The sequence below is a fragment of the Gopherus flavomarginatus genome, chromosome 1 (assembly GCF_025201925.1).
Source record: "Gopherus flavomarginatus isolate rGopFla2 chromosome 1, rGopFla2.mat.asm, whole genome shotgun sequence".
Classification (NCBI taxonomy): Eukaryota; Metazoa; Chordata; order Testudines; family Testudinidae; genus Gopherus; species Gopherus flavomarginatus.
The window spans coordinates 139,116,195-139,142,032 of NC_066617.1; the positions used below are offsets into that span (position 1 = coordinate 139,116,195).

The following is a 25,838-nucleotide window of genomic DNA, read 5'->3' on the forward strand; positions in this document are numbered from 1 at the left end:
CACTATGGGATGTTTAGCGACCTTAAGTAGTCAGGAGCTTTGTACTGCATCTCACACAAAGGAAGTCTGTGTGTTTAATTAACTGCCAGGGAGAATCAAATTGCTGCTAGCATTTAAAAGCATTAAAGAAAGGGGTGGAGGGAAGATTTAAAATATCAAAGCCAATACGTATCACTTGAAAGAGTCTTCTGGAAATGAATTTCTTCCTTGAACACAGCAAATGAGTTCTTTCTCCCAGTTGTAATGGCAGTCTGTGTTGATATGCAGTTAATCTTGTGAAGATTTACAGAAGACTCTGAGCACAGCTATTTAATTGTGAGACATGGAGAGGCTGATAGGATGTACTGGTTTTGTATATAGGTGAGTAATGCTGTCCTCCCATAATTCACTTAGAAAGAGTGGTGCCTATGACTACTGGTAACTACAGCAGTTCTTCTATTGGCTCATATGGTAGAGGCCTGTGCTTTTGAAGATGAAAACCAAGGTTCTAGTGCCATGTGTGCAATTTATATAACCGTCTATTGTCTGCATCACATGTATTGGTTATACTGTATTCAGAATAAAATGCATACTTGTGCCAATAATGGCACTGTTCATCAGTTCTGCATTCGCGCATCCCGCATCTTGTCTTAACTCTTGAATGTTGCAGAACATACCAATATTTAAGCTTGCTTTGTCTGAACAGAATATACTTGATAGGGAATAGAGCAAGATGTGACTTCAACTGCTGGTCATTTACATTTAGTATTATGTTAATGAATCTATATTAAGACAGAGAAGTAAAGCTTCAAAACAAGTAATAACTGGAGTGAAATAGAGCTAGAATCTGTTGCCCGTTATTCTTATCACATGTGCCTGCATTCCCACTCTCGTCTTATTAAGATGTCTTAAGAACACATCCCAGCCCAAGATCAAATATTACTGTAAACAAAAACGCTTACCAAGCCAAGCATGCACTGTGACTCTTGCACTGCACCACAACATCCCAAGAAACCAACTAACATCATGAGTGCGCCAGCTCCAATTAGAATGTAAACTCCTGGGGGTAAAGAAAAAACAAAGCTGGTGAAGTACTCACCAATAAGGGATTGTGAGATTGCAGTTATTTTTTAATAGATTCCCCAGGGCAAAAGCATGTATAAGTAGTTGCCTTTGCCATGGTTTAAGTTCTTAAGGTTGAACTTTTCAAAGCAGTACAGGGGATTCTTTAGAGTGAAAGCATCTGATCATATAGCAAAAAGGTAGTGAGGAAACAAATGTTTCTGTTCAAAGCAGCAATAAGATGGGCAACTCCTCTGCCACCCTTTTCACAAGTCATTAAGCCCAGAGTTTGTTTAGGACACATTATTAACAGGTAGGCTTGGCAAGATTCAATGTAAAAACAGACTGATGTCAGTAAATATTGATTTCAGCTGACACACCAAAAATAAATGAAAAATATCCATTGGTAACATCTATGAGTGCAGCCTGCCCTCCTCCCCCATGCACATACACACCTTGTTGCTGCAGAGATTGTGTGTCACTGGCCACACAGCGGGGCAGAGAGCCCTTGGCAGCTCCACTATCACGGGGGGACAGAGAGAGAGAGAGAGAGAGAAGGGCTGTGGCAGTGAAGCTGCAGAGGGCTTCCTGCATGACTACAGGGCCCAAGACACTGGTCCCTGCAGGTACAAGATATGGGGACGGCTGCCGCCCTCATGGGGCAGAGTAGAGACCTCCAGCCAGGGCAGTGAGGGGAAGCCACCCCGCTGCTGAATGGCTCCGTCCTGGGCAGGAGTCATTCAGCAGTGAGGTAGCCTCTTTCACAGCTAGGGGCTTGTTCTCCTTCTGACGGCCCTGGCCTAGGGTCTTGGCTCTGCCAAACCAGGATCCACCTTGCACCTGTGTGTCTTGGGCTCTTTGGCCACACAGAATGCCCCCAGGCAGCCCTGCCCTAACCATCCCCACAACTGTAAAAGTAAAAATAAATTATTAAATTGCCAAAATTGCAAAACAAAACAAAAAATCTAATTCTGCCAAGCCTATTATAGGCAAGGGGCAAAGACTGTCTCATCCCAGAACCGTGTCTCCAAACCCATATAGGGAAAACCTGGAATTATGCAAGAACCAAATCCTGCAAGTTATTCTTTGTAGACCCATGGGCTGGGCTGCAATTGTTCTGATTGGAGGCAAACAAGGTTTGCAATTTACCTCTAACCTAGGGTTTACTGGCTCCACAAGAACGTGGGTGGAAGGAAAAAGGAGTCATATGCATCTGGTATAGAGCTTAAGAGCTGTTTTTCCCTTTTTAAATGAATGAGTGCCTTTTGGAATCCTCTAGGCACATGAGCATAACAAAAACTATAATTTAGCTAGTTAAACCGTCATCCTCTACAACCACAGCAAATTCAACCTCCTCTGCCTTTTAAAGAGGGAAAGGGGAAAAAAATTCAGCCACACACACTCAAAAAGAATTAAGTGACTGAGTAAATTGACCATGGTGCTCTGCCCAACTTGGGAAGTGGCTACTTGAAAGGGGTGGCGATCAGTCTGTCCTAGAGTAGGGGACCCTCCAGTAAAGACTCCCTACTTTCAGTCCCTGATACACAGTACAAAACCAGGAAACTGTCAGCATGAGTGCCATGGCTGATCAACTACTGCAACTTAACATTAATAATCAATGCGCAATATTATATATATGCAGAAAACTTTGGAGCTGTCCTACAAGTTTTCTGGATGTGAACTGACAGGCCAAATATACATAGAGTTGGTTGAAACTTGGAATTTCCATTCTGCAAGAGATTCTGACATTTCAAAAAGTTTCCTCTCATCCTAAATTGGGATTTGGGGGGGTGGGGGAGAGAAAGGGTGTCAAAATTTTCTGCAAAACAAAGAGTTTCCAGAAACTTTTGAAGTCTGACAAAAGTGAAGTGCTTTGTTTTGACTTTTATAATATAAATTATAAAAAAAGTCAAAACGAACCACTTTGACCTTATTGAAGAAAAAAAATATTAAAATGTTTTGCATTGACGATTGCAATTAAATTGACGTGTTCCTGTGAAATATTTTCATTTTGTCAAATCAGAATTTTACAGTGGAGCGTTTTTCCATCAGAAAGTCTTCAATTGGCTCTATAGACATTGAAGTAGTAGATTTGTCTCATGGACGCAATGAAACAAGTAGCAGACAGCTGTTTAGGTATAGTGCCCATGAAGAAACCAGATCTAATTCTAAAAAGTTGTTGCACGCAAGCCCAAGTGGACTTTAGTATTTTATCTAAAGCAACTTAAGCTCTCAGACAGCCTGTTTACATGACTCGCACAGCAGGGCCTTGCTGAGAGAGATTTCTAGAATGGGGAAAATATGGAAAGGAGGATTAAAGGTGGAAATCTGACACCATCTTTAAGAGGAATTCAGGAAGCAATCATTGAACTAGCATATCCTTGAAGAGATAATTTAATTCTAGTCACTAGGGCAACTGGAGTCACTTCCATCAATAGATTCATAGATTCCAAGGCCAGAAGGGACCACTGTGATCATCTGATCTGACCTCCTGTGTAACACAGGCCATAGAATGTCCTCAAAATAATTCCTAGAGTTTTTTTGGGGGGTTTTTTTTAAAAAGGAAAAACAAACCAAACAAAAACACCACACCACCACCTAATCTTGATTTCAAAATTGGCAGTGATGGAGAATTCATCATGACTCTTGGTAAAGTATTCTAAGGGTTGATTACCCTCGCTGTCAAAAATGTACATCTTATTTCCAGTCTGAATTTGTCTAGGTTGTACTTCTAGCCTTGGACTGTGTTCTCTCTCTCTGCTACACTGAAGAGCTCATTATTAAATATTTGTTCCCTATGTAGATTGTAATCAAGTCATCCCCTACCCCGAATCATTCTTGTTATTCAAAGAGAATGTTATGGAACAGCTTCCCTATGAGGAGAGATTAATAAGACTGGGCCATTTCAGCTTGGAAAAAAGATGACTAAGGGGAGATAAAGAACTAAGGGTCACCAAATGAAATTAATAGGCAGCAGGTTTAAAACAAACAAAAGGAAGTATTTCACCACACAACGCACAGTCAACCAATAGAACTCTTTACTAGAGGATGTTGTGAAGGCCAAGACCAAAACAAGGTTCAAAAAGAACTAGGTAAGTTCATGGAGGATAGGTCCATCAATGGCTATTAGCCAGGATGGAGTCCCTAGCATCTGTTTGCCTGAAACTGAGAATGGGGCAACAGGGGATTGATCACTTGGATGGTTACCTGTTTCTGTTCATTCCCTATTAAGCATCTACCTTTGGCTACTGTCGGAAGACAGGATACTGGGCTAGATGGACTTTGGTCTGACTGAGTATGGTTGTTCTTATTTTGATAAGCTAAAGAGATCGAGCTCTTTGAGAATCTCTGCCTTATAGTGATAGAATCAAACTATGGGTCGGGACCCCAAAGTGGGTCACAACTCTTTTGAAAGGGGTCGCTTGGGTTGGCTTAGAGTTGCTAGGGCCCAGGGCTGAAGCCTGAACTATACTGCCTGGGGCCAAAGCCAAAGCCCGAGGGCTTCAGTCCTGGGCTGTGGGGTGCAGATTGCAGGCCCCCTGCCTGGGGCTGAAGCCCCTGAGCTTTGGCCCCCCCTGCCCAGAGTGGTGAGGTTCAGGCTTTTCCCCCTCCCCAGGCAGTGGGGCTCGAGCAGGCTCAGGTTTGGTTCCCCCTCCTGGGGTTGTGAAGTAATTTTTGTCGTCACAAGGGGGTCGTCGAGCAATGAAGTTTGAGAACTCCTGCTATAAGGATAAGATTAGGTCATGAGATCTCAGATTCCATGACTTCTAGAGTCCTCTGTGACATTTTCCACCTCACCCCTGCAGGGGGACCCTGGAGCTCTGAGACCTCACAGGATGATGGGTGGTGGCCCCCTCCCACACCCTCAGGCTTCAGCCATCCCCTGTCAGCCCCCCTCACCACAATTATTTTTATTAAAAAAGTCACAGGCAGGTCACGGGTTTGCACGAATTTTTGTTTGTCTGTGACTTTTAGTAAAAATAAAACACGACAAAATCTTAATCTTAACTATAAGCCATATTTTCGAATCCCTAATCATTCTCATGACTCTTCTCTGAACCCTCTGGAAATTTATCAACATCCTTCTTGAATTGTGGGCACCAGAACTGGACACAGTATTCCAGCAGAAGCCATACCAGTGCCAAATACAGAGGTAAAATAATCTCACTACTCCTACTCAAGATTCCCCTTTTTATGCATCCCAGAATTGCATTAACTCTTTTGGCCACAGCATCTGACTAGGAACTCCTGTTCAGCTGATTATCCACCATGACTCCCAAATCTTTTTCAGAGTCACTGCTTCACAGAGTAGAGTCTCCCTTCATGTAATTTTGGCCTACATCCTTTGTTCCTAGAAGCACATATTTACATTTAGTGTATTAAAACCTATATTGTTTGTCCCCAGTTTACCAAGCAATCCAAAAGGTTAACCTTATACCCGAGAGAGAAAACATCAAAGAGTGGTTCAGAAGGAGTTTTCAGCAGACTGAACTCTAACCAGCTCTAGTTCTAGCCCCCCATCCCCTTTGTGAATCCACAGGGAATATAATTTTGAATAGAGGAATTTGGGACTCTTCCTACTGGTAGATGCAAGATAGTACTTCAGCTCCCTTCACACCAGTGTGTAAAGGGTAGGATGCAAACTCTTGGAGGAAATGAATCTGTGATTTTATGAAGAAGTCCCTCAGGTTCTATGGAGGCTGCCTCATCTGAATATGTGCCAAGGCTACCAGACATATTACTGCATCAATGAGGCCCAATGTGCAGAAGCATGATCCTGGCTGAGACTCTCTGGTTCTGGAGCATCTTGTGTGTCAAATCATGATGTCCTGGGGTTTGAATGCCAGGTCTACCAAGATTCATATATACTCCTGTTGCCTCTAAGTTCAGACTTTGGTAGTTTAGTAATAACTTTTATTGCATTGTTGCATTGTAATTTTTTCAAGTCACTGCACAAATAGTAAGTCGCTTTAGAATGAAGCTCTAGTGACTGTCACACCTTGCTGGAGATCTAGACCAGTTCTTGGATCCCTTCCAAGGAATTGTCCATCATGTGGAAACATATGCTCTATCTCATCGCATCTAGAGAGGTCTCTAGGACTGGTAAGCATAGTGTAAGCACAGACGCACACATCTCTAATGCCAGCCAAAGAGGCAAAACTGATCTATTAGTGCTTTTCTTCCATGGGATATCTTAGATCTCCATTGCATGCTAAACCTGTGTGTATGTGTAGGCATCCGTGCGGTACAAAGCACATAGCTAGCTGTCCCCCTGAAAGAGACGTGTGTTTATTCCAGACTCACCATAGTTACCTGAACATCTTAAAATCTCAGACAACAATTGAGTATTGCACTTTGGCAAGTCTTTGTGAAGGTTAAAGATGACAGAGTCCATTATCAGAAAGTTCTTGGTACAAAGGGAATTTATGATACTCAAAATTACTTCACTGCTTACCAGTATAGAAGTTTGAATTGTTGGATTCCAGCTCAAAGATATTTTTTGTCTGCGAATCAAACCGAAGCCATAGTCCAATTGCAAGGACTGCAGTTCCTAAAAGCTGTATGAGTAAAGAGAAATGATAAAGAAATAAGTATTATGCTGTTACAAATGTAGATGAGGAGGATAATTTTACATATTATTTTTAGACTAATATTACTATGAATGAAAGGAGGACTTTGCCTTGTCATTTAATTTCCAGAACTAAGATGTTATTTTCAATTTTGGCATATTTACATTCCAAGTTGGTCCCTGTATTAGTCTCCAGCTTTGTACATATCCAGCAGAGTATTTCACAAGTTTTATTGCATCATAATTTACAGATCAAGATGAATGTCATTCTTGTTCCACACTGAAGACATTGGACTGTGTCAACTTGCTGGGTTATATATTTCCACTTATCCCTGAACCCCACACTGCTTTAGAGAGGACCTATTGTAATCAGGTTGAATACTGCATCACGCTGATGTTTTCACACTGAAGACAATGCTTTGTAGGCAGTCTTATTTCTTCCTATATGAAGACCTACTAGTAATTTCAGTGAATTAAGGGAATAAGCCAGATTTATGTCATGTGATGGTCAATGTTTCTGGCACAGTGGTAAAAAAAAAAAACAAAACAAAACAAAAAAAAAAACAAAACCGCTTCATATGTCTGCTGAGCTCATCAGTCCAAGTCTGCCAAGCATAAAGTAGGAGCTAAGCAAAGGAGATACGTGGGCATATTGTAAGAGGGGTAGAAAATACAGAAGGCAGTGACAGAAACACTGCTCTAAACGAATCTGAAGTTCTGCATCCAAAATTAGACCAAAAAAGGTGATCTGCAAACAAAGAACCAAGTCTGTGTGCCCAAGGATCCTGCCAGCCTGGCTGTGTGCGTGCACACATGTGGCAGAGGACATTTAAATATTCACAAACTAATCTCTGGGACAGTTGCCCTGCTTCCAAAACAAGGGGTTATGGATTAGAGGTACAAGAATTAGGGGTTATCTACATGAACTCAGTTTGTGGCAAGCTGAGATTTAAACCTACCCCACACTTGCCTGCCAGTCACTAAGTGCCTGTGTGTGGATCCTGTTGCCATGCACTGGAAGTCTCCTAGTGTTGTTTTCACCTATGCTGCTTTGAAATGGAAGTAGATCAGTGCATACTAGGAAAATTTTAGCAGCAGCAGCAGGGTGCACAAGGACACTAACTATATGCGAGATGAGTGTGGAGTAGATTTCTACCCCAGCTTGCCACAGACTAAGAGTTCATGTAGCCAAACCCTTAGATTTTGCCTCAACATTTTCTAGGGCAAAGAGACATTTATAACAGATGACTAGAACTAGTAACAGGCCTAAGGTTTAGGAAATCCCAGGGAAGGGTTAAGCTAGTTAAGTATGAGCTAGGAGAGAACAGAATGGCATTCACAGACTTCTGCACCCAAGAGACTGGAAATTGTTACAGAGGCTCAAATTATTGTCCCCTCTGCAGATAGTGCAGACAACCCGCTGCCACTGATCTCCATGGGTGCACGTTTCCCTCTATGACATCATATCCGGTTCCCCTGGACCCCAGTGAAACCCTGCACTGGACACATGCACAAAGAGAGGGAGCAAAAGACCCCTTTTCTTCTTGTGTATTAGAGTACAGACATTTCAAAGGGGGGGTGGGGGAAGAGAAGGGAGGAAGAGGTGAACTGTTGTTGCCCATATACATATTTCCCCTCTCCCAATCTCTCTCCCCAAAATGACGGAAGTGTGTGGAGTTCCTTGAAGGAACCCTTCATGGGGTGAGAGGGAAAAGAATCACTAGCAGGGGAAAATTTGGGTTTTTATTTGTAATAGTTTAGAGAGGAATTGCAATTTAAATAGCCTCACCTCCGTGTAGATTGCCCTTAAAGAGGCTTTAAAAACACCATAGGAGTTCGCGCCGGGGGGGGGGGGGGGTTAAGAGAGAATGACCTAGCCTCTGAACAGCCAAAGACTGGATTTACCTGATCAGAGAAACCACACATACCTGAAAGACCAGCACCACCTTTAAAAGCAAGAATCTGATGACCAATCTATCAAAGAGGAGCCTAAAGGTTTAGCTAGAGCGCACTACTACATACTAATTTGTTCTCTAGGAACCAGTCGCATCCAGAGACTTCCAACCCAATCAAAGACACACACACACAAAAAGTCTTGACACTTCAAAACCAAAATGCAACCAGACAATCATCTTCAGGTTGTACCTCAGCTGAATAAGAGTAAGGCCTGGTCTACACAAAGCGTTTTACTGGTGTAACTATGTCAATCCAGGGTGTGATTTTTTTCACGATATAATTATGGCAGTAAAAACCCTAGTGTATTATAAAGTTATAACAGTATAAGGCGCTTTATAAAACAGTACTGTTTATTCTGCTTCACTGATGATTGGCAATAAACTATACTGATACAGCTATCCACATGGGATGGGGAGGGGAGAGAGAGTGTCACTTTATCTATGCTAGGTATAATAAAAGCAGTGGAAAATTTTAAAGTATAAATAGAGGCCAATAAGACTTGACTAGGCTGAAGTTCAAGAAGTTCATAGGGTTATAAAGGAAAGAATGTGCAGTATATAATGCTATCCTGGGATACTCCACCATGCACAGGGATACTCCACCATGCACAGGCAGCAAGAGTCATAACGAAAGGACTTTCAGCAAGAGCCTTAATCTCCCAAAGGGTCAGGAAGTTCTCTTCTCAGCCCTTTTGCCCACCATATCCTAAATGGCCAAAGAAGCAATGTGGGGTTTCTCAAGGAGTGACTCTCCTCCATCAACAAGCATTCAGCACTACTCACGCATCTCTGCATATGCTGGGTTCTCACTAAGGTTCCATTTTCAAGTGGCTTATTCATTAGGGATTGTAAGCCTGTTACTGACCCAAGTAATGTGTATTTTAGTTAGTTATAAACTTGTCAGCGGATGGTGTTTTGTAGTTACAAAACATGATTGTGAGTGACCTACAGACCAGTTGGACTGTAACAAATTAATAAGCAATTGATGTTGTAATAAATGGTTCCCTGTTAATGTACCCTTAATATGTTTGATCAGATTAAGGCTGTTTACCCACAACACTCCAGCTCCTCAGTACAGTGACACTTACTCACTTTGCTTCCTAAGGCTAGATAGTGCTATTATTTGGTTTTCAGGCAGCCTCAAGCCTTTTGTGAATAAAATGACTGAAAGCATCTCTGATTCAACTTGCAATGGCCTCCCAAGTTCATGGAGACGAGCCCTTGCCATAGGGTTGCCAACTTTGGTTTTCTGCAATCAGAAACACCCTTGGCCTGCCACCAGGCCCCACTCCAGCTCCCCTCCCTTGCTCTCCCCCACCCTCAATCATTTTCATAAGCTGGGGCAGGGGATAAGGGCTCTGGCTGGGGATGAGAGCTCTGAATTGGGACTTGGGATGAGGGGTTGGGAGTGTGAGAGAGGGCTCTGGGGTAGGGAAGGGGGTTGAGGTGTGGAAGGAGATGAGGGCTCCGGGGTAGGCCAAGGGATTCAGAGTGCAGGAAGGTCTCCAGGGTAGCCAGAGGACTCTGCATGCTGCTTCTGTCTGCAGTCACCGCCCCCACAGTCCCCACTGGTCACGGAGCTCCCATAGGAGCGGTGGAGCTGGAGCCCCCCGGCTGCCCCTCCACCTAGGAGCCTGAGATACATGTACGCTACTTCCAGGAGCTGCATGGAGCTGACCACTGCGGCCAACTAGAGTTTTAGCAGTCCAGTCAGCTGTGCTGACCCGAGCCGCCAAGGTCCTTTTTTGACTGGACACCTGGTAATCTTACCAGGCCCCTCCAATCTACCCACCACCACCCCAAATTTGGGTATTTTTATAATTCCAATCCAAGATGAGAAATTTGCGCCTCATCTTTCAAATTAGAGCTGAGCAGAAAAGTTTCTCTCCATTTTTAGCTTTCTGCCTGGGAAAGGGAAGCTGGACACTGTTGGCTTTAGGCTATAAAGAGCTGACCTATAGAAAATCCAAGGCCAGTTTTTAAAAACAGAAGGGAGTTTGATTTTTTGAACCACATTCTTCTCAGATCAAAAGGGTGCTTTTATGACTTTTGTTTGGCTACCACAACACAGTAAAACTCCATCTGGAAGGAAAACCAGTGATAATCCAAGCTATTTTATGGAGTGGCATGTGTTCTACTCTGGAGTACAATTCTACTCTGAAACAACTATAAAAATGGCATTACAGAGCTCTAAGCTTATTACCTCTCAATGACTACATATTAAAAGAGGTTCAATTTATAAGTAAAATGGATCACCAGTAAAAAAATTAAACAGTTAGAACATAGCTGAGGATTCTGTTGATAATGTACCAAGAATCTAGCTCCCTCTCCACAGATGTTGTAGGACAAAAATAAAAACAGATTTGGGGAGGTATTTTGTTGGGGTCAAAAAGTTAAGCAGCTATATCTGAAGAAATGAAAGAGAGATCTTTTGTTTGTGGCATTTTCTGACCATAATTTCCAGTTCTGAACTTGTGATACAGGGTTACTAAGACTAAATAAGCATATAATTTAAGCTTGTTACTTGGTGCGTATAAACACTATATAGTCAGTTCCACTGTTTCCTCTGTATAGGAAGTCAGTCACTTCCCCTTGTTTGTGTGGGTTTTTGCATACAGCAACAGCAGAGATACAAGATTTTTTTTTTTTTTAAAAAAAGGCAAGAACGCAACTATAAACCCTCCCAAAATTGACAGGTTGAATCCAGAGATGGTATAGAAACCCAAAGTTAACTTTTTAAATATAAGTTAATTGAAGAATTAAAGATATTAAGTTGAAATCCACTCTACCCACAAACCTTGGACAGATCCTGTTATGGGAACAGGCCTGTCACAGACACTGTGTTAAGTCTAAACAGAAACAGGAGTTAAACTGATATTCAACTTGATGACTGACAAAGTTCTAATCCCTAAAGAGGGCACTAAAAAAAAAAAAGGCAAGTTTCTTGCCATTACAAGACTTCTCTTTACCATTTGTATTAAGGCTACTAAGCACCCAATTGCTTCCTCCAAAATCCATCCCTAGTCATCTTTCACTTCTTACAACAGCAGCTTCGCCCTCCAGAACTTGCATCACTCCTCAATCCATCTGACTAGAGCCAAATTGTTTTCCTTACATGTTACTCTGACTACATCACCCCTCTTCTTAATCCCTACACTAGCTTCCAGTCATTTTCTGTATCAAATGCAAACTCTCTTTTGTTGCTTTCCAGGCTGGGCCCCTGTATATGTATTCTTGTCTCCTACTGTGGTCCACAACATGCCCTGTCCTTTCTTCTCCCAGCTCCATGCACCTTGACACTCTTCTAGTCTCCACTTCCTTCCTGCACCTGTGTCCCCATGCAACTTTTGTCTTGGAAGGTCCTCCTCTGAGCTCACCTCTGTTAGCTTCCCAATGCTGAGCACCACTCTATTATTCCTGTAAGGCCCTGCTCCCAAACTCTTTGTTTTGTTTAAATTATATATACACATACAAGCTATAGTCCACACAAAGGTTATCATGCCATTTACTGTTTTGACTCTAATCCAATCTGACACTCTGCCTTTTCGCTCACTTACTGTGCATAGCCATCCCGGATTTTCAACTTCTTTGGACCAGAGAAGACCTGCCTTATTTTTTCCTGTAGAAAACCCATGCACACCTATAATGTTGCAGAGTGAAGTTACTGGATAACTGGGTTGTGACAGAACAGATTATTCTGGATAACCAATCCTGAGAAAGCTATGGGGAAAGGGGTCGGGGGGAAGAATGGCTCTGACTGAGCTGGATGTTGGATGAAAGTTATAAAGCTGAGATGGCATACAACCTATTTTCACCTCTCCTTGAAAACACTTACTGAAACTTTGCTAATGGGGTCTTTTATGTTTTTAAAGAAAGTGTTATGTTAATTGAACAAGGAGATATCAGGGTATAAAAAGTTACTTATTCCAAGTTTTATTCATTTATCTTGAACAAGAATAAGTATACTATGTTAGAAGGTCAGGCAATTAATTTTGGAGTTAATCACTGAAGCAGTTTGAGCCTCTTGGATCTCCAGGAGATCTTCTGAACTTAAATCCTTCACTGGTCTTGAGAAGGGTATGACCTCCACAGGCACAGGTTGTGAGGGTCAGATAGATACAAGAAACACACACACACACACACCATGCAGAGCCTGGGAGCTTTTGGACAGAGACAACTCCTTTTTCAGAAGCTCAAAGACATCCTAAAAGTAAGGTCTCAAGGTTGGCAAATGATGCCTAGATGGTTAGTTAAGTGCAGTTTCTTCCTTAGAGCTTGCAAGGTATACAAAATGTACTCGTGGGCCTTCTGTATTTGCTGCTACAGAACTAAGCTCCATGGATGACCATTACAATTGAGGTAATGGGGAGGTTGGTATGGAGACTATGGAGCTTGTCACTCCATCAGCACCGCCTGCATAAGATCTATTACACTATGGTTCAAAGAACTTACCAACTCTGAAGAAACCTGTGTAATTAAAAGTTTTACAAGTCCCAACTCCTGTTTAAAAGCTTGCCATATGCTGACAAAGTGGCTAAGTTATGTTTCATGAGAGGGATAAGGGAGCGCTCCACTCAACATTGCATCTGAGTACCTTATCAAAGAAAAAGAAATCTAAGAGTAAATCTACCTTGTGTGTTATAGGTTATTGTACCCTGTGAATGCAATGGCAAAGAAGTGGATTTTACTTCTCAATTTGCAGGTGACAAAATAAGTTAGTTCTTCCAATCTCTTCAAAATGACAGAGTTCCACAATTGTGGAACAGCTTCTGAAAAATCTGTCCAAGGCTATATTTATGCCACAGAGCCTACTCCAGCATAACTATGTCAGCACAGTTATAGCCCCTACACAAACAGAAGAGGGTTGTCTGTCAAGGCAGGAACACCACCTCCCTGAATGATGCTAGCTGTGTTGACAGAAGCCCTCTTCCACCAACACAGCTGACTCTACACTGGGGAATTTGTCGGCATAGCTAGGTCAAATCACAGGTGCTATTATTGCACACTCCTCACTGATGCAGTATACCAGTATTACTTTAAGCGTAGACCAAGCCTTGTATGCACAAATCTCCATCTAGAGGTTGAAAACTCCATTGTTCCAGAGCAGGGGTAGTCAACAGGTGGCGCAGGGGCCAAATCCGAACAGCCTGCAACATCTTTTTATTTATGTATCATTATTGTTGTTATTTTTGTATTTTCTCTGGAATCTGGACCTTGACCAAAAAAAAAAAAAATAATAACAACAACAATAATGGATTACCCCTGTTCCAGAGAGACATAGCTGTTGCGTGGGTCATGGACTTGAAGCGAAGGACCATCTCACTTTACCTTTCTGTGCCTCAGTTTCCTCTTCCACCCTTTGTCTGTGGCATCTATTTAGACTGCAAGCTCTTCACAGCAGAGACTGTCCCTTACTATGTGTATGTAGAGGTATTAACATAACATGGCCCCACCCTCTGTTGGAGCTACTGTAATACAAATAACAAACTTGCTAGGATTAATCATGTGCAGGGCTATTGAAGATAAAGGACTAAAACCTTAAATTAGGCCAATCAACAAGTGATGCAGAGAGCAGACTAGGCTGATGTGTGCCAGAACCCTTGTGATTTAAAATGAATGTCAGAGTACAGTGCCCAAGAGAAGACCCATGAGAACTCCTGGTTACTTTCCAATGCCATATGAAAGGTGTGTGTGTCTCTGGATAAGTGGGTTTGGGAGGAATGGATCAAGGGAGAGAGGAACCCTTCCACTTTCATTCAGATGGCATTAGACAGTGGCCATTTACTATGCACCTAGGCTCCTTTTTCAAAGGTTATTAAAAGCTTACTGCACTTCAGAGTGCAAATCCCTAGAGCTGCTAAACTTTGAAATGAATGCCATTTAGTGATGTATATTTGATTACAATCAAGTTTGGGAAATTAATTTGGAGGGAAAGGAAGTGAGACGGTGGCAGTGCATTGCAGTCAATAAAAACCAGAGTATTTCCACAGCTGTGAGTATCCTAGTGCTGCATGGAACAGAATTAGGAGAAGAAAGCTAGGGGGGAGGGGGAAGAGTATCAATAATAATTTTTGGCTACTACTTGACTGGTTTTTCCAGGCATCACTAAATGACTATTCCTCATTTAGGGTTATCCAAAAGCAGGCCCTGCCCTCCCCACCTTAAGAATGGGAGTATAGAGTAAGTCAGTGTGGTCCCTCCTCCCCTCCTTCAAAACAAGAACACTACCAAAACATTTACCTCAAACTTTCCACTGGTACAGAAACCAAAGCAACTTCTACCCCCACATATGCACGCCTATATACTGCCTTGGGCCAAGACCAGACGTGATACTGCAAAGCACGTAGAAAAGTTCTGAGATTATTATAAGCAATTTAGGAACATGTCTGATTTTGAACCGACTAAAACTTCTGGCTCACTATAGACAAGAAGAAAATCACCGATAAGAAAACCAAATAAGGATTTTGAATGGACTGAGGTTAGCCTTAGTAATGGTATCACTATCCACAGACTTTTCAGGCTCCTGAGATGCATAATGCATATCTGGCAATTAGAAAAGAGTCAGCAACTGTTTATTATGATCATGTTTAATCCTATTTTGCTTTGAAAATTTATGGGTTGGAAAAAAGATGTTTTCTTTCTCATTAAGCAAGTTCCAGTTCAAGAGCGTTATCTGCAAAGTTAATGCAATGCCTACTGTACTGCAACAGCATTTATTGCAATAAAATGGTATGACATTACTGGGAATTCTTGAACCAAAGCCAAGACTAGTGGCCATTTTACACAAGTTACTATTCAGAAGTCAGTCTACTGATTTTACATTTATTTAAATTGTAAATTAAGTTAAGATTGCTAGAAATCTAAATATAGATAATTTCACATCAGATTTCTCAGGGCAATATACTGCAATTGTGTTCCTGACTTTCCACTACATTTTACATGGAATTCAAGTACATACACTGGAAATTAACGTGTCAGTTCAACTGAACCCAAGTAGCATTTTGATTCAGGCTCTACAGCCCATGACTAAGTCAACAGCCTTGACCATTACACAAGGCAGAGAGAAAATATTTTATAAAAATGCTTGGTTCCCCACCCCCCACCCCAAATGCGTTTGCTGTGAGAAATCTTTTCCTCCCCACTTATTTGAGTGGCTTAAGGCAGGGGTTCTCAAAGTTTTTCTTTCTGAGGCACCCCCCACCCCCCAAACATGCTATAGAAATCTCCATGGCCCGCCTGTGCCGCAACAGCTGTTTCTCTGCATATCCAGTAGATTAAAAGCCAGAGCTGGCATTAGGGGGTAGCAAGCAGGGCAATTGCCTGTGGCCCCACAACACAGGGGGCCCTCCAAAGCTGAGTTGCTTGGAATTTAGCTTTAGCCCTGTGCGGCTTAGGTTCAGCTTTCTGCCCTGAGCTCCAGGGAGTCTAATGCCAGCCCTGCTCTGTGGTTTATTTTGGTACCCCCACCAAAACCTGCTCACAGCCTCCTAGGGGCTCCCAGACCCCTGGTTGAGAACCACTGGCTTAAGGATGTCTGTTCTACATTTGTCAGTACTTTAAAGAGGCTGGCTGTTTTTCATACAATCATAGAAATGCAGCACTGGAAGGGACCTTGAGAAGTCATCAGATCCAACCCTCTACGCTATGGTACTACAACAAACAGATGAACTAAGTGCTCTGTCACACAGTGGATCAGCCACACACTGAAGAAAGGAAGAAGCCTCCAAAGTCCAGTCTTATCATTAACCATAGTTTTACCGGAATCATGGCCTCTGTAAACAACAGTGAGTGAGCAATACAAAATAGTACTTCCAAACAGGGTTCAAAGATTTAAGTCACTTGATTCCACCCCCCGTTTAGGTTGGGTTGAGGCTTTGTAAAACTAATTTTAGCATGTGTTATTGCAACTTTAGATAAAAAGAACATGTATATCATAATTTATTATAAATTTTAAACTGCCACAGCTAGTAGGGCATTGTCTTTGAACATTGCAAGACTGCTATAAGCAAGAAACCAAAAAATATTGAAGATTAAAGCCCTGATACTGCAAACACATAAACTTACTTTAAAAACTGACTGTAAGTTTACTCACATGAGTAGATCCATTGCTTTCCACAAGTTTAAGCACTTGGCTAATCCTAAGACTTGTTTAAGAGCTTGTCTTCACTCTGGTGCTAAATCGGTGTCGCTGAGATTGATGCAATGGATTTGATTTAGTGGGTCTGGTGAAGACGCGATAAGTCGATGGGAGAGTGCTCTCCCGTTGACATAATTAATCCACCTCAATCAGAGGTGGAAGCTATGTCAATGGGAAAGCATCTCCCACTGCCTTAACATGGTGTAAATTGATGTAAGTTACGTTGCTTGGAGGGAGGGGTGTTTTTTTTTTTTACACTCCTGAGTGACGTCACCTATGTCGACTTAAGTGATGGCGTAGACAAGTGTTTGCAGCATCAGGAACTAACATTAAAAACTCTTCATGGCATAAAATCTTTGCTTCTTCCAAACAACATTACTTCAGTGATAACAATGAAGTTATTAGACATTCAGTATGTTAAAGTTACTGTGAACATTTTTTATATACAGGTCAAAAATTTAAAGAGCCCCTAAGGGCTTCTGAAAATCTCAACTTAAGTCCAACTGACTTCAAACTCCGATGAAGGAGTTTAGCGTAGTCAAAACACATCGGAAAAGCGGATTTGTGGAAGTGCAATACATCAGAAGGTGGTGATTATTGCAAATATAGCACTCCCCCTCCCAAGTTATTTTTTAGCATCGATTCCCTCTTTATCTTTCTCCCTCACTCCCTTCACTTCTTTTCCTCTAACTTCTTTCCTCTTTCACTCATTCCAGCTGCTATGGTCCCTGGCTCCCCCATCACACCTAAGACAGTTGGTGGCTCCAACTGGTCTGCTCCCAGGTTCTTCCAACACCAGTGCCTGGGCCACACTGCTCCCCAGCTCCATTCCTAGTAGCCTGTCACTATGCAAAAGTGGAATTGCCCAAGCCCAGGTATAGAATTTCAAGACAAAAAATTGGCTCTGTAAGCTAAGTATTTTTAAGGGGCCACTCATAAGTGTGGTTAAGGCCACACACCTCACTACACTGATGAGGAACAGGAATCTATAAAGCCTTATTATCTATATTCTGAGTTGCACCAGTTTAACTAAAGGTACAGTTTAAAAACAAATTTACAAGCCTAATGTAAACACCAGAATAATGGTAGTAAGAGGTGTGAGCTTCTCAGGGAATTCCCTCACCTGGAGGGAAAAAAGAGGAGAATATGGTTGAAGCACCATCCTCTTCATACCTTTAAAATTGGGTGGGGAACCCTTGCAAGTTCAATATTCAAAGAGGGAAAGTGCCAGAATGAAACTACACCCTATAATTAAGTGAATAAGCTTAATTAAGTGGTACAGTCATCCTTGAAGTTTGGGGGTGGGCAGGAGGGAGGAATTAAGAGGTATCTGGTTAACTACCATTTTCAAGTAGCTAGCCAAACTGATTCTAGTACAGTCTTTATGAGCTTGATCTCTCACATGCAAATTTCCTAGGGATTCATAGTCCTCTGCCTGAGTCACGATATGCCTGTACACCTGTGCTTAAAAATCAGAGCCTTTAAAACAGCTTTAAGGCAAGGGCGCCTCAGTCCAATTTTAAGATAAATCATATAAAGTTGACTGACATGTAACTCTAGACTCCTCATTAGGTAAACTTATTTACAGTGGCTGAGAATTATCACTCACTTAACCCAGCATGCACCCACACATACCTCCCCCCGCAAATTGTGCCCTGTATGACTGACCCCTCTTAAGAGCTAAGGATTATTAGTCAAGGCTTGTGGAGGCATCGGGTTGCTCCTGATTAACTTTTCCTCATTAACTACATGGGTGGACTCTTTGGACTTGTCTACAGAGGGAGAGCCTGGATTAGTTGTTGCAGAATAAGCTATTCTACAATAGATCCCAGTATGGACAGTCTTATTCCACAATAAATGACTATGGGCAATTGAGGGCTTGGCTACACTTGCGAGTTAGAGAGCATTAAAGCAGCCATGGGCGCCCTAGCTCACTACCCATCCACACCGGCAAGGCATGTATTGCTCTCTGACTCCACAGCTAGAGCACTCTTGGTACTCCACTTCGGCGAGTGGAATAATGTTTGATGTGCCTTGTCTATAACACCCAGGCACCAGTGTGAATAACTGTTGCATTACTGCACTCTGATTGGCCTTTGGAAACATCCCATAATCCCCTTAAGTCAAGTGGCCACTCTTGTCATTGTTTTGGAATCACTGCAGGAATACGGATATGCCCTTTCAAAGCTCTGTTTCTGACAGCCGGCATGCTTATCTGCTCCAAGACAAAGCAACCACTACGGTGGAATGGTGGGGGAGGGGGGCAGAAGAGGGGGTCTGCTGCTGTCTGAATTTACAAGACAGCATGCTGACATGCTCTCAGCTCCCCCAAAACCCACTCTCTCCACCCCCCTACATACACATAACACACTCCCTGTCACATTCCACCCCAATTTGAAAAGCACGTTGCAGTCCTTGCATGCTGGGATAGCTGCTCACAATGCATCACTCCCAATACCGCTGCAAGTGCCGCAAATGTGGACACGCCAGTGCGCTTGAAGTTGTCAGTGTGGACAGACTGCAGTGCTTTCCCTACTGCGCTTTCTGAAGGCTGGTTTAACTCAAAGCACTCTACATCTGCAAGTGTAGCCATGCCCTCAGGAACAGTTACTGTGCTGTAACTTCACATCCTACATGAATCGACATTAACAGTTCAGTTTCTCAGGTCTGGTGTACACAGGGGGTGGGTGGGTGGGGGATATTGATCTAAGTTACGCAACTTCGGCTACATGAATAATGTAGCTGAAGTCGACATTCTTAGATTGGCTTACCATGGTGAGTCACTGCTGCCGCTCCCCCGTCAACTCGGCCTGCGCCTCTCACTGAGCTGAAGTACAGAAGTCAATGGGAGAACACCCAGGGGTCGATTTATCATGTCTACACTAGACGCGATAGATCAACCCCCAATGGATCGATCACTGCCCACCGATTCGGCGGATAGTGAAGACCTACCCTCAGGGAACCTGTTTCAGGGCTTGTCTATGCTCAAAAGTTAATGTCACTTTATTCTTCCACCCATCCACAATAGTAATTGTGGGTAGATGAAAGTTACTCTTATTCCCAGCCCAAAATGTGTCCACACATGGAGTTAATCAGGAGCAACTCTTACAGAAAAAGGAAGTATTAAGAGAAAGATATTTAGTTTAACTATTGATGTTAAAGATCTAATTTGTCTTCAGGACCCTCTGGCTACTAGTCATCAGGGAAAGGTGGATGCCTCCTGCAAGTGGCAGTGGGGCCACTCAGGAACAAGAATTCCTTTCCCAAGTCCTCACTTCAGAAACAGTGCTAGCCAGCACTCAGCTGTATGGTGCACTCACTCCTCCATGCCACTCTCCCCAAGTGTCTAGCTAATTCCAGCCCCTGCCCTCCAACCACCACACACCTTCCCAGAACCCAGAAGATGGACCAGCTGCAAGTGCAGGGTAAGTCTCTAAATTTAAACTTTGGTACTCTAAAAGTCAGTTTAAGAATGAAGGACCTTCAGCCTCTTAAGATTTTTGACACAAAAAAGCATCTCTTTATTTTAGCCCTCAAGGCAAATAAAATATCTATCATTTTATCCTAGGACACGTATATGAAAATATGGATTCTCCTCACCAATTTTTTGTACTGCAGTAGCACCTGGAGACCTTGTTCAGGTTTCAGAGCCCCATTGTTCTAGGCACTCTATACACAAAATAAGAGACGGTCTTTGCCTCAGTGGTTGAGTCTTCACTAGGAAAAAAAGGTGTTTTGTTGCCTCCTGGGAGCTAACCTGTAACTTCACAATGAAGACTAGGCAGTCTGTAGTTTTTCTACATGTGTTAGCAGATCAAGGTAAGCACCAGAGGGTAGCCTAGTGTTTGCCTCTACCAGCTAACACATCTAAAAATTACACACTGCCTAGTCTTCTCTGGGAAGTTTCCTCCTGTTAGCTAACATGGGGTAACAGGAATACAGGTTTTTCCCTAGTGAAGACAAGGCCAAAGAGCTTATAGTCCATGTACTTTCCTTTCCTTTCCCCATTCTGACTCACTGATGCTACCCTAACTCTTTATCTCCTACAAAGCCTGGTAAAATGTAGATCTAGAAACTAATCCTAAACAGTCAGTAAAGTGGCGCTGTGCTGTACCAGAGAATGGCTAAGAGCTCCCTGGCTAACGGCATTTCACTGTAAATGTCCTGCCAGTTCTCATGGCTAAACTAAGGAGCTGTAAATTGAGCATCTCAGCAGATCTCAACTGCTGTGGCACCACATGGAGAGAGAAGTACTTTTTACCATTTATAGATTAAAACACGCCTTAAATTGCATGCATGAACAGATTATGCATCTGTGCAAATCACAGAGCGTACCAGCCTGCTGCTGAGCAAGAAGGATACTGCACTATGAGCTAGCTGAAGTCTATGAATAGTTTTACAGAGTAACTTCATGTAGAATCATCCATTCCAGTAATCCAGACCTCTGGTAGACACCATTATGTAAAATACTAGAATTTGAATTCATAAATTTGTTTACTAGATAAATTTTTGTTCCCAGCTTCCCATCCTCCTAATCCAAGTTAATGTTTAGTGAATATCAGATGTGGAATCACATTTTACACAGTTGAGATATGCAGAGACTCTGAATCCAAACACTTTCAATCTCTCGGCAGGAGATTATAAATCTAGGTGTTCCCAAAAACTAAGTGTTTAGATTTGGCTAGTTATAGAGCTAGAATTTGTAGTTTGTATCTGATAAAAATCAGAGAATGTATTCAAGGCCATCTCTACATAAACAGATTACTAGTGAGGTATATTTCACTTGAACACATGCAGTTGTTTTTTCCCTTCTAGTACTGCATTTACTCATGGGGTTGTCTTTTCCAGGTTTCACTATTACTGCTAGTCTGCAGGTCAAAAAGGCATTTCCTGGATTTTTGAGGGTAGCTTTTTGGGTGGAGGGGGTGGAGGGGGAAGAGGAAGCAAAGAGAAGAGGTGTGAGGTGTTGGCTGAATCTTGATTATTTTTAAATAGTGGATCTTTTCTTATTTTTTGAGAAAAAACACACACAGTTGTACCCAAACCTGAGTCCCTTTGAGTCACATGACCTTATTTCCCAGACATTTACAATGAACTTACAGCAGTGTCTATTACCTTCCCTGAATTTACTCATGTTTGTTCTAGAGTCCAAAACAGAAGATTTGTATTTAGCGTGTAAACAGCCAAAAAACAGATGTTACCTGACTGTTTAAATAGAAACCACAGGGAAAGGAAATAAAGTTTGAGAGGCCACAGCTTCTAAATGACAACTGCAGTCACCTGAGGTATTGCTTTGCAGTGCTCCCTAGCTTTCATTGCTGTTGTCTTGCTCCAAAGGGATAAAATAACTTTGGACTTCCTCGGCACATGGCACTCTGAGAAAGCACTATTAAGTATGTCCCAGAGAGAAGCTCCCAGCTTCAGGTGAAGATTCCACCAGCAAACAGCATGAGTTTAAACTCCAGGGGAAAAAAAATGTGTCTGAATTGTGTGTGTCCGTTACCATGGGAACTTACATACACAACAGGTTTGCCTCCCCCATGTTAAAAAGCAGGCTAGCTGGTATGCTTCTATTACATTTCTGTAGAACAATGGGTAGAAATTGAAGTGAAATTCCATTACAAAAAAAATGAACTGAGGATATTCAATGGGATGAGACATTTGGAAAGCAGTAATATTCATATGCAACAAGGCTGACAAAACATAATAGGCTAGAGGCAAGTTTGCAATGTGTAATTGTAGCTCCACCCACCCACCTCCCCAAAGGCCAGCTTTGAGCTGCATACAGAACTCTCTCATCAGAGTTACAGGTGCAGTGTATTTAACACAGCATACATTTTCAAACTAAAGCAATACTGCTTAGATTAGGATTTTCTTCAGCAGATACTGAAGACATCTCTTTAAAAAAGTATACAATTAAGAAAGGTTAAAGTCTTGTTTGAACATTATGAATCACTTTCTGCTTGTAATCAAGTCTACTAGCCTATGGAAAATGAGTCTCCCAAGGTAAATAAGGAGGAGTCTGGTGGCACCTTAATGACTAACAAATTTATTTGGTCATAAACTTTCATGGGTAAAAAACCCACTTCTTCAGATACATCAGAAGTGGGTTTTTTAACCCATGAAAGCTTATGTCCAAGTAAGTCTGTTAGTCTTTAAAGTGCCACCAGACTCCTCCTTGTTTTTGTGGATACAAAGTAACATGGCTACCCCTCTGATACTTGACACCAAGGTAAATGGAACATCAATAGTCTGCAATATAGGAAGCAATTTTAAAATCCACTGCATAGGGTACCATATCCACTCCGCCTTCTCTATTAGGGTTCTACCATAGTTTGCTGGTGTTCATTTAAAATTCAAGTTTTAAGAAGGTCAATTACTTTCTGGGATACTTATACAATTATTTGAAGTTAGCAAATGTCTATAGAAGTCACTACCTGGCCTCTTCTCAAAGGCAGGCTTGGGAAAATGTGGCTAAATGGAGCTGCCTGGCAGGTATGGTATATTAAAACTGGACTTGAAGTCCCGCAGGCCTTGGGTGAGCCTGCTGCCTGAGTGTTTTGTGTCTCAACTACCCTGAACTAGGCAGGCTGCCAGCTGCTGCCTGCTACCGCACTGGCCGCTCCCTGGGAGCACTGCCACTCAGCAGCCTCACCCTGGATTACTGGCACGGCGTCCAAGGGAGAGGGTGGGGTCGGGGAGGAGAAAGGCCCTTTCTAAAAGGTCGGGGAGGCACCCCTTGAAGATCCAATACACTCTCCCACTGGAGCACATCGAATGCGCCCCCCAACAAGTTTCTCCGGGTTGGCTCCGTTTACAAATCAACACGAACTGGGGGCTGACCGTGCTCGCACTCTGCGAGACTGGGGGCAGGGGATGCAGAGAGGCAAGAGAACCGGGGGCCCGTCTCTCCCCAACGGGAGGGGAGAGGAACTGGGAGCGGGAACCAAAAGACGCTGCTCCAGAAGGCGAGTCCTCTCCACCTCCACTCGGAGACGCCCACGCCCGGGGGGCAGGGCCGAGGTGCGACGCTCCCAACCAGCCACGTTACGGGGGGGGGGGGGTGCGCCCCGCGGTCGGGTCTCCCCTCGTGTCGGCAGCAGGGAGCGGAGGCTTCCCAGGGTGCAGCCCGGGGACCGCGCCAGCCTCGCCCGGGGGCAGCCCGCAAAGAGCCGCCAGCCGAGCCCTCGCCGCGGGGCCGGGCCCGGACGCCGCCCGCCGGGGCGCCCTGCCCAGACAGCAGCGGCGCCTCGGCCCGGGAAGCTCCGGCACCGCTTGGCGAGCTGGCCCCGCCGGGGAAAAGCCAGAATCCCGCCCTGGAACGGGGGGGCGACTCTCCTCTTCCGCTAAGGGGACCCACAGCGGGGGGGGGACACTGACTCCCCGCTCTGGGGTAGCACCGGGGGGCTCACGCCAGCGTCCTTCCCTCCCGAGCCGCACCTGGCCGGCTTCCTGCCCAGGGGTGGGGCCGCCCCGGTGCCGGAAGGGGGCACACGGCGTGGGGGGCGCGCTGGGCTCTTACCCAGAAAATGAAGTTGAAGCCGAAGAGCAGGTACTTGATGCACTTGGTGCCTCCTTTCACTGGCATCCTGCTGGCGGGCGCGGGCCGGCTGGGGGCACTGGGCAGCTGCTGCGGGGCTCGGCGGAGGGAACGGGACGCGGCGAGGAGACTTTCAAAAGTGCCACTCCTTAAATCCGAGTTTCCGTGGAGCAGTTCCGTGCGCCTCCCCCCGGCTGCCCAGCCCGGCCCCCTTTTCCATTCCTCTGACTGCCCTGCCCCTCGCCCCACCCTCTAGCCCTGCCCTGCCCTCTGGCAAGTCATGGCTCCCCTCCCACTATCCCTGCTTTGCCAATCTCTCTCTCCTCTACCCTTCCCTGCCCTGCACCTGCCTCTCCGCCTAGCCATCTCTGCACAACGCTAGGCCACCTTTGTGTGCTCCCCTTGTGCTCTCAGCTCTGCTGCTCTGCCTTTCCCTGCCTCCTTGCCCACTCTTCCTCTGCATTGCCTCCAGTCACTTCTGCCCCTACTCCCTCCTCTGCCCCTGAGCTCTTAGCCTCACATCTGCCTCTGCCCCTTCCCTCTCCAACAGCTTCTTGGCCTGCCTTTGCTATAGTGTCCACATTCTACCTCCCACTAGACCCTGGTCCCACCCCCACCTGACACACACAGATCAAACAGCTAACAAAACCCCCAAACATGTCGTTGGTTTTCATGCTGGAGGGGAATAGCATCAGCAGTACTGTAGGAACAACAGCTGATCCAGAAACTGAGGGACAGCATCTAAGTGGGGTGCTGTCCCAGAAACACTGGATTCCTTCTAGGATAGAGGGCACCCTGGGAAACGGTTCAGAGGCAATAGGTACCTTGTACTGGAAAAGGGAATTTAGCTAACAGAGAAGTGTAAAGCCTGAGATTGTCTTTTGTTTATTTTCTGTGTAATTTGTATGTGTTAGCTTTCCCTTCTTATTTCATCTTTGACTCTATGATTTTTCTATTAAATAAATATTTTGTTTGTTTTTACCCCAAGCAGGTCTGTGGTGTGTAAACTATATGGAGGGTGTGTGCCCAAGTGAACGGATAATTGGGGCAGGTTTCACTCCTTCATGGGTGATGACCCAGAGGAGAAAAATGTAAGTATCTGGTAGTTATAAACTTGGGGAGATGGCTTTGGGGGGACTCAGGCCTGGAAGGGGTTGTTGAGGTCACCCTGCAAAGAGTAACTAGGTTGCTGGAAGCCAGGGTTGAGACCTTTGTGCTTGTGGGCTGGTTACTTATGTCAGAACTCTGAACCACAGCACAATGGGAGTCTGCAGGCGGGACCAAGTGAAAGTAGTTGGAGCTCAGCAGGGTGAGGGGTTGATTTGGTTGGGGTTCCAGGTGTAGATGGTTGGGGCTCAGTGGGGAGGATGTCTGGGGGGGCTCATCTGGGTGATACAGATGCAGAGGAGGAAAGGCTTGTCAGGATGATGGTTTGATGGGCCTGCTTAACAGAGGAGCCCCAGCTGTTACCAAGGGGATCTACATGCTGGACCCCCACTTCCCCATCCCCTTCTCTTCCCCATCCCATGCCCCTTCCCCACCAATCTATCTCCTCCCCATCCCATCCACTTTCTTCCCCACTGCCTCTTTTCCCCA

At 44.0% G+C, this 25,838-nt stretch overlaps 1 protein-coding gene across 1 annotated transcript in view; it reads right to left on the reverse strand.

Moving 5' to 3' along the window:
• Positions 1-24,430, reverse strand: part of CD9 (CD9 molecule) — a 36,049-nt gene extending 11,619 nt beyond the window's left edge. The window contains exons 1-3 of the mRNA XM_050966636.1: positions 24,225-24,430; positions 6,497-6,599; positions 942-1,039 (exon numbers count right to left, since the gene is read on the reverse strand). Coding sequence (XP_050822593.1) covers positions 942-1,039; positions 6,497-6,599; positions 24,225-24,290 — 267 coding nt within the window. The 5' untranslated portion in view covers positions 24,291-24,430. The remainder of the gene's footprint in view (positions 1-941; positions 1,040-6,496; positions 6,600-24,224) is intronic.
• Positions 24,431-25,838: the final 1,408 nt, after the last annotated feature.